Source organism: Scardinius erythrophthalmus (assembly GCF_964197995.2).
Source record: "Scardinius erythrophthalmus genome assembly, chromosome: 6".
NCBI lineage: Eukaryota > Metazoa > Chordata > Actinopteri > Cypriniformes > Leuciscidae > Scardinius > Scardinius erythrophthalmus.
In genome coordinates, this window is record NC_138226.1 from 13,574,476 (window position 1) to 13,584,125 (window position 9,650).

Consider the following 9,650-nt stretch of genomic DNA (forward strand, 5'->3'; position numbering starts at 1 on the left):
GCAAACGTTTTAAGTATAGACTGTAAAAAAAGGTTTGAACGTTTGAACAAACAAAACGATGGGCGGGGGAGCGACTAGATAGGCCAACAAATTTTCCGTTTATAGCTCCGTCATTCGCATCGCCTCATCCTATTGGCCACTTCTGTCCAAGTGGGGGCGGGCCCAATGTGAAGGCGTTGGGAAGCAAAAGTGTCAATGTTAAACAAACCTAGTTCGTTATCAGTCGATTTCAACATCTACAGATAAGGCTGGTCAGTGGAGACAGGCAGCAGCAGGAGGTCAGCGTTTCAATTAAACCCAGTGAAGCAGAAGGTGCCGGTGGACTGGCTGTTCTCAGGTACGCGGCTTTGCTTGGAAACAAATGTCTTGCAGAACAATGCCAATGCTTATTCTGAACCTCGCTGTAATGTGCATTTGGCCTCAAACATTACTGTTGTTCAACTTAAAGAAGCGTGGTGAACATCTACGGATCATAATACAATACATAAAGCCTCTGTGCGGCTATATGTTCTACCTAAAGGCCTTGTTTACAATGGTAGAGGACGAAGTTGCTGAACCTGACAAAATGTGTAACGTTAGCCTATTGCGGTAACGTTAGTGATTTATTCTTTTCACCAATGCAACCCTTTATAATAATAATAATACAAATATTTTTAAAAAATACCATATTGACCACAGTTAATGATTGCTATGACAGTTATTCTTATTACTGTAAAATAATTTTGTTGGAAAACCCATCTTAATTTGGTACAGTAGCTGGTCATTAGTTGGATAGTTAGTTGTAACGATCAACTAACGTTACAAAAACCAGCTTGAACATCTAAAAGCTGGGTTTGTTGAGCTCTAAGGTGGCCTACCAGCTAAAAAACATCTATTAAACCAGCGTGAACTGTTACCAGTTGTAAAAAATGCTTAGACTAGTCTTACTAGTGGGTCATCTCACTTTTCTTCCCCTTTAAGACTGGTCATAACACTGGTCTCTTTTTCTTTCTTTTTTTCTTTTTCTTTTTTTTTTTAATAAGTTACTAAAACGGGTCGATTAGTCTAATTTGAATCTGAAAATACTGATTACTTGGTTAACTGCATGTTGTTTAGACTAGTTCTTCAGATACAGTCTGTCTTAAAATAGCTATGTTTATGCAACTGGCCCCTGTTTTTTTGTTGGAAACCATTATTATACCATAGTGAAATTTCCAAAAGAATCCTCTCTGAACTTGAATTCTCTCATTTTGCAGGAATCATGAACTCTCTCTCGGGCAAAAGTGTGCTGGCGCTGTGCAAGGTTTTCTCCAGTCCCGTGTCACTCCGTCCTGCTATCGTAGGGACAGTGAGGGTCTGTCACACAGGTGTTAACTCCAAGCGCACAGTCTTCACCAAAAAACGAGGCTATGATATCACCAGGAACCCCCACTTTAACAAAGTAAGCATCTTTAGGGCGCAAACGTGATCTACGTGACAAACCAGGCATTAGATTGTCTGCAGCCGGTGCTTTGATGTGATTTTATACCATTTAGTGCTGCTAAAGTCCCCAGAGATAAGAAAGTATGAAAGTGGCATTGTGAGATCTTTAATCTGAAGGGCAGAGTCTGATTTTGGCCCCTATCAACAAGCATTATGAAGCATTAAGATGGGATGCTCTAAAAATGCTTCTTAAAATCATATCAGGATTGTTGCAGGATATGACTCAGGAGTTTTGCAAAGCACTTTTGCATGGGTCATAGAAATGTGTCTATGTAAATGTTTCTTTTGCATTCTGTATCCTGTTTGCAAAGATTTTCAAGTCAGAATGAGATACAGGATGAGGAATGGGTATGATTAAAAAGTGTAGAACCTAAAAGCCATGGCAAATGGAAACTGTTAGACGTAAACAGTGAGTGGAGAATCTAACAGGGGAGGGTGGCCATGCTTACTTCCCATTGGTCAGAAATAAATAGATCCAACATGTGATGCTTCTACCCTAAGCTGGAAGTTTGCCCAGCGCAGACACACTTGCAGGGTGATAATTTGTATTCCAACCAAACTGTAGGAGGAGTGTGCATTTTTCTTTTACATTCGCAGCTGTCACATGTTGTTAATGAAGTTATGGTGCTGTTAACAGGGCATGGCGTTCACCCTGGAGGAGAGGTTACAGCTGGGAATCCACGGCCTTCTTCCTCCCTGTTTCCTCTCTCAGGATGTCCAAGTGCTTCGTGTCATGAAGAGCTACGAGACACGCAGTAACCCTCTCGACAAGTAACCAAACTTCATTGAAACATTCAGGATAAACTCCATGCCAGTGAAAAGCACATTGATGATACTTTTGTTGGTCCATTTCCTAGTCATACTCAAAATAACCGTTCTAACTCTACAGATACATATTGCTGATGACCCTGCAGGACAGGAATGAGAAGCTTTTCTATCGTGTGTTGACCTCTGACATTGAAGAATTCATGCCGATTGTCTATACTCCTACTGTGGGCCTGGCCTGCCAACAGTATGGCCTTGCATTCAGAAGACCAAGGTGAGGTATATACAATATCTAGACCTGGAACGACTGGTTTAGCCAGACCAAATCTGAATCAAATACTTATAAACACTCAGACCAGTCCAACCAGTTTTTCTCAGCTGCATGGGGGAAAAAAACGAGCATGTAAGGAACACGTGGTTTTGACTTTTTTTTTTTTTTTTTTCTAGAGGGCTGTTTATCACCATCCATGACAAGGGGCATATTGCCACCATGCTGAACTCATGGCCAGAGGAGGACATTAAGGTATGTGCAGAGTGATAAAGTGTCATTCAGTGCCAGTAGATGGACGTTTCATTGTATGTGTATTAATAGGCCATAGTTGTGACGGATGGAGAACGAATCCTGGGCTTAGGAGACCTGGGTGGCTATGGAATGGGCATCCCAGTGGGCAAACTAGCTCTGTATACAGCATGTGGAGGAGTGCCACCTCAGCAGTGCCTGCCTGTGCTGCTAGATGTTGGCACTGATAATCAGGTAAAATGAGATTAGCATAATTCCACTACTGTCAAACGAAGGTTTGGGGTCGGCAAGATTCAGATTTCTGTTTTTGAAGTCTCTTATGTGCACAAAGGTAGCATTTATTTGATCAAAAATACAGGAAAAACGGTAATATTGTAAAATATTATTCATATTTAAATAACACTTTTTAATCTGTTTTAAAATGCATTTTATTCCTGTGATCTTCCAGTCTTCTGTGTCACATTTATCAGAAGTCATTCTAATATGCTCATTTGGTGCTCAAGAAACAATTCTTATTATCAATGATAAAAAAAACAGTTGTGCTGCTTTATATTTTTCTGTAATATGTTGTTCAGGATTCTTTGATGGATAGAAAATTCAAAAGAACAGCATTTATTTCAAATAGAAGTCCTTTGTAACAATATCAATGTATTTACTGTCACTTTTGATCAATTTAATGCAAAAAAAATCTTACTGTCCCCAAACATGGTAGTGTATACTGTAAAACTGTACTCTGTTGTTCATAGGTTTCATTGGATTTACAAACATGGTTGTCCTGTTGTCTCCTTTTAACCCATTTCTGTTTGTTTTTGTTCAGACCCTCTTGGATGACCCCTTGTACATCGGCTTAAAGCACAAAAGAGTGAGGGGCAAAGAATACGATGACCTCATTGATGAGTTCATGCAAGCCGTCACTGACAGGTATGTTTGAAACTAAAATTCTGAAATGAAAGATGATTCACTCACCATCATGTTGTTCAAGTCAATGTTTTGAGCTGATATTTTCACTGAATCAGTTCAAGTTCACAAATCCGGTTTGAATGATTTGTTCATGAATCAGATGTTATCTGATTCATGCTTTCAACTCACTGACTCAATGATTCGTTTAGGTTGTTCTCAAGTTAATTGTTAACTAGAGGGTAAGATTGTGTGTGTGAAATACTTCCAGACTGTAAAGACATGCCATATTTTGTTTCAGGTATGGGATGAATTGTCTAATTCAGTTTGAGGATTTTGCGAACAACAATGCCTTTCGCATTCTCAATAAATACCGCAACCGTTATTGCACCTTTAATGATGATATCCAGGGTAAGTATGCACACTGTAAAATCAAATATATTACATATTACTATAATGATTTGTATTCTTTATAATGGAAAATGTGTCACAGCCATAAAACTGTTTACTTACCTCTTTCTCCGCCTTTTTCAGGCACAGCTTCGGTTGCTGTTGCTGGGATCCTTGCTGCTCTTAAGATCACAAAGAATAAACTCTCTGACCACAAGTTCGTATTTCAGGGAGCAGGAGAGGTAATGTGCATTCAACTAAGAGATGCTACAAAATATTACTGAGAAATAGCAAGACCCATTACTAAGCACTTTCAAGCTTAAGGCCCGTTCACACCAAGGACAATAACTATAACGATAAGGATGTTGTTCTAAAAATCGTTCTAAATAAAGAATAGCAGAGTCCACACCACAACTATAACGATTAAGGCATAGAGAAAAGATATCATTGGAGTCACTTTCAGAATATTTTTTTTTCCCAGCTGATGAACAGTAAAAACATTGACAGCCAATCAGAATCCATTCTGCTTTAAGAGCTCAAGCATTTAAAGCGGCAACAACAAAACTGCAGCGCGAGATTAGAAGAAACTGAACGATATCGTCCGCTGGTGTGGACGCTTATATAGTTATAGGTATCTTTCTTGTTGTGAAGTATGAACGGGCCTTTACAATAGTTATTTCAGGATGATCAGATGTGTTTGTCACATGACCAGGCTGCCTTGGGCATTGCTCACTTACTGATAATGGCCATGGCCAAGGAAGGTGTATCTCATGCTGAGGCTGCCAAGAAGATTTGGATGGTGGATTCTAAAGGCCTAATTGTGAAGGTAACAATCAATCCCACACCAGCTTGTCTTTGTTTGTCATTTCTTTCATTAAAGCTATATTTTTCCTCCTCCTCAACATCTGAATATAGAAAAAGTATGTAGGCTTAATTGAAAATGCAAATGCATCAATTACAGCAATAAACTGCATTTGAATGCTTCCAAAATTAAACGTTATACCAAAACTGTTATTTGGCCATTTAGGGCAGAAGTCATCTGAACCATGAGAAGGAAGAATTTGCACATGATCATCCGCACATCAAGACTCTAGAGGAAGTGGTGGAAACAATTAAGCCCACAGCTATAATTGGTAAGGAGTGTTTGATCGCGTTCTATACCAGTGTTATTTTAGTATTATTTGTCTCATGTGTTTTTTATACTTATAATGGTGCTTGGCGAATCTTAATAGTTTTTATTAATACTGTAATAATTGCAATGGCATATTGAAGCCATTAGGGGGCATAAACGTTTATATTTTTTACAAAAGATGAATGTATTTCTGTTTATAATGCTAAATGCATAATACTTTTACTGTTTGAAAATGTCAAGTTTGTTGTTTGTAATCCCATCTATCTACAGGTGTGGCTGCTATAACTGGTGCTTTCACTGAGAAGATCATCAAGAACATGGCTACTTACAACGAACGTCCAATTATTTTTGCACTCAGCAATCCCACAAGCAAAGCTGAATGCACAGCAGAGCAGTGTTACACGCTTACTGAGGTAATCTTCACTGAAATCAAATGAATAAAACTGGTGAGAGGGATGTTAACTAATGGTCTCTTATTATAGCATCCCAAATAGCAGTTTCAGACCAAATGCTTTAATGGCATGTGTGTGTATCACAGGGAAGGGGCATATTTGCCAGCGGAAGCCCCTTTAAAAAGGTCACTTTGGCAGATGGGCGCAGCTTCATCCCTGGCCAGGGAAACAATGCTTATGTGTTCCCTGGAGTCGCATTGGGAGTCATTGCCTGTGGTGTTCGCCACATCTCAGATGACATTTTCCTTACTACAGCAGAGGTAAATGCACATTAGTAAATGTGAATTTGTGCTTCAGTACAAAACGCATTGATTACAAATTTATTTAATGTGAAAGCTAAAATGAAGGATTTGATTTCTCTTTTAGGCGATATCTGACATGGTTACTGAGGAGCATCTGGCTGAGGGTAGACTGTACCCTCCTCTGAATACTATCCGAGAAGTGTCCTTCAAAATTGCTGTTAAGGTCAGTAAGTGTTCAAATGTGCAGATGATGATGATGATTATTTCAAGAACAGGTCTCATAAGCCAACTCTACATTTTGGCACCCATAACAAATATGGAATGAGACCATGCTAAATTAAGAGATTTATTAATATAGCAAAGTAGGTTGTAAGAGCTGTCAGGACAGATTTCACAGTAAATCGGTGCTGTACAGTTACTTTTTTAGATGTTAGCACTAGTGCTAGTAAACAAAATTAAAAATGTATTAACACACAGAACAATGTGGTTGTTGTTCAATTCAGAGATTAATTTTGGCACCCATAAGAAATATGGAATGAGATCTTACTAAATTTAATAGATTTATTAATATAGCAAAGTACACTACTGTTTAAAAGTTTAAGGTCAGTAAGTTTTGATTTAAAAAATAAAAATTACTTTTACTCGGCAAGGATTCAAAAGTGGTATTACTAATGTTACAAAAGATTTCAGTGAAATACTTCTGAATTTTTTTATTCACCAGAGAATCCTGAACAAAAAAAATGTATCCACAAAATATTAAGCAGCCCAACTATTTTAAACATTGATAAAATCAGCAGAATGATTTCTGAGGGATCATGTGACACTGAAGACTGGAGTGCTGGCTGCTGAAAATTAAGCTTTACCATCACAGGAATAAATTATATTTTAAAATATATATTAAAAAAGCTATTTTAAATTGTGGGAATATTTTACAATATTACTGTGTTTACTGTATTTCTATCCAAATAAATGCAGCCTTGGTAAGTTTTTCAGATGTTAGCACTAATGCCAGTGAGCTGAAATCGTTGCAAAATCTAAATTTATGATCACACACACAATAATATAATACACCAGCATGCAACAAAGTAAACTTCGCCTCAACAAATGTTGCCAAATGTTTGTCAAAGATTTGATGGCATGAAGTTTGCAAAAATGTGTTATATTTCCTAAAGATATCACAAATAGATTAATTTTGTCTTTGCATAAGGTTTAATTGCAAAACTGAGCAAGTCTGTCACTGTACTCTGCAATAAAGCAATAATTTTGTTCACTCACTATTTTTTCTACCCAAACTCTTTTTTTTCTTTAGATTGTGGACTATGCCTACAAGCATGGCATTGCCTCTTCGTACCCTGAACCCAAAGATAAAGAGGCCTTTGTTTTATCCCATGTCTATAACGCTGACTATGACTCCTTCACTCTGGATTCATACAGCTGGCCCAAGGATGCCATGAAGGTTCAGAACGTGTAGATTATTTGACCATCATCCTCTCTAAAGGGATATACTTGTATCAGTCACATGCCTTTTTTCTCAGTTCATAATCATGACGATATACACTCCAGCTCCAGGCCACCCAATCCTAAAACACTAACTGTTCCCACTGATTTGGCACGAGATGAGCTGTATCTGCTGTGGGCTGAAAGAGATAAAAGAATGCAGTGTTCATTCAAACTCAAAATATCTTTAGATCAGTGGCTCAGTTCAAAGGGAAAAATGCAGCTCTGTTTAAATAAGTTGCAGGCTTTTTCCCACTTCCCAGGCTTGTTTCTCAGTGGTCCTCCTCTCCAGTATATTAGTTCTTCATTATTGTTATATCAGCTCTCTATCAGCTTTCATTTATTTCTAAACAGTTATCCGCTCCAACTATTTAGTACTCCTGCAAATGCAAATGTCAGTGTAGGGAGAGACTTTTGACTCCCACTGGGAAATGACAGACTGCCTGGGTTGAATGTTTGTATGTGAAGGTATTTTTTATCAGGTAGGTAAAGTAGTCATCTAATGAGCTGCTGTGTGAATTGCACATTGAAATGTTTTTTTTTACAAGTTAATCCTGTTGTCTACACCAAAGTTTGTCTCATTTTAAACATATAATTGTCATGCAATGAATACTGGAAGTTGTTAGATTGATCATATCTGTTTGTTTAAGTGTCCACCTGAGAAGCGAGCTATTTGTCTCTGTTCATTGCATCATGTGGAATTGTTTTTAATGTCTCTCCTCATTTTGGAATATGCTCTGCTTATTATTAGTAATGCTCAACTATGGAATTATATTTTAAGAAATTCAAGATTTTAAAGGAACAGTGACTTTTAAATAAACAAATACAAAAACAAATGGGTTTAGTTTATGAGATTGAGCTGACGTCTTGGTCCTAGGCTTTGGACTAATGTCCAGCTTCACCTCTTTGGACGTCTAATGGGTCGAGGGTTAGGGTGTGGAGCAAATGGATGGACAAATAATCACTTTAGAGCAAATGGGTGGAGCTTACATCTAGCTCCTCCTCGCTAGATGTCCAGAGAGGAGAAGCTGGACATCATTTGACTGCAGTGAGCACCACTTGCTGGTTTGATGTTCTAGCTCCACCCATTAGGCCCAAATTACATTCAGAGAGGGCGAGCTGGACTTCATACTCCAGCCATGGCTCTGCAGTGAGTAGAGCAGCCTCTCAATTTAGACTTCGTATCCACATGTACAACTCTCACTTCTCAAAAAAACAGTTACACTTTTTTTCCCGTTTCTCAAACTTCCTCTATGCTCAGCAAGGTTATTTTCGTAAACTGAAACTAAGACTAAAACTATTGGTCAAAAAACATTTTCGTAAACTGAAATAAAATAGAAATTTCAACATTAATGAAAAACTAAACGAAACTAACAACAGTTACTGAAAAACTAACTGAAACAAAATAATAATTAGCAGAAATAAATAAACGTTTTCGTAATTAATAAGCTCTCCTAAATAAGCCTACCGAAAATCATTTTTTCCATTCCACTGTGCTACTTTATTTTTAAATGTAGCCTATGACCGTTGCGCTCGAGTCTCGCGTCTTCTGCAGCATCACGTGCATTACACGACGCTCTAAAAACGCAGCACTCAAGTTAAAATAAGTTCAACTTTTAAAAGACTGCGCCCACTGTGCCCGAGTCTTTTTCCGTTTTTCAAAGAAAACCCGCTTTCTGTGTGAACCAGCCCTAAGAAGCAGAAAGGCCCAAATAAGTATTTCCACCTCATGAACATACAGCTGTACCTTAATTTTTAGGTATACATGGATTTCTCGGCAACAGCTAGCGGTTTTCTGCCTCTTGGATGCGCGCGCATCCGGTATTGTTTGTATACAAGTAACCCGTGTATAAGATAACCATCTCATGTGAAACTAGCCTAAACAAGATAGGCCTATACCACACATAGCCTATTAGACAAGATACCACACTGAGCAGAAAACGGAAAAAACAAATAGCATGTTTATAGCCCAGAAATAGATTTGTCAGAGTAGAATGTCTGGTCTGAAGAGAACATTTGAATATGTGTATATGATTTTAAACAAAAAGCATAAATGGATCAATACAAGAATAATGTTTGAAAGGATTAATCATAGAAATAAACTTAAAGAATAATCATACGCTTTTCTTTTTCTTATACACCACGTTTAACAAGATTTCATTTTTAATATTATTATATAATTTTTACTTTTTAGTTGCATTTGTTTGGTTCTTTGTTCATCCTCAAACAATTATTTTATTTTTATTATTAAGAGGTTTTCACAAGATTTAAATGTAAACTGCAAACATTAAACT

At 37.7% G+C, this 9,650-nt stretch overlaps 1 protein-coding gene across 1 annotated transcript; it reads left to right on the plus strand.

The window, feature by feature from the left end:
- The first annotated feature begins 152 nt into the window (after positions 1-152).
- me3 (malic enzyme 3, NADP(+)-dependent, mitochondrial) lies at positions 153-8,192 on the plus strand. Its single transcript, XM_081367833.1, has 15 exons — positions 153-337; positions 1,236-1,420; positions 2,099-2,232; positions 2,351-2,500; positions 2,674-2,749; positions 2,819-2,980; positions 3,564-3,667; positions 3,945-4,054; positions 4,178-4,275; positions 4,746-4,859; positions 5,061-5,166; positions 5,436-5,578; positions 5,704-5,877; positions 5,984-6,082; positions 7,169-8,192. The coding sequence occupies exons 2-15, from the start codon at positions 1,241-1,243 to the stop codon at positions 7,328-7,330; spliced, it is 1,812 nt and encodes a 603-aa protein (XP_081223959.1). The 5' UTR covers positions 153-337; positions 1,236-1,240; the 3' UTR covers positions 7,331-8,192.
- Positions 8,193-9,650: the final 1,458 nt, after the last annotated feature.

Coding starts and splice junctions, on each gene's coding strand:
- me3 (XM_081367833.1), top strand. CDS start 1,241: ATGAACTCTCTCTCGGGCAAAAGTGTGCTGGCGCTGTGCAAGGTTTTC. Junction 3,668..3,944: donor ATGCAAGCCGTCACTGACAG/GTATGTTTGAAA, acceptor ATTTTGTTTCAG/GTATGGGATGAATTGTCTAA. Junction 5,579..5,703: donor AGTGTTACACGCTTACTGAG/GTAATCTTCACT, acceptor TGTGTATCACAG/GGAAGGGGCATATTTGCCAG.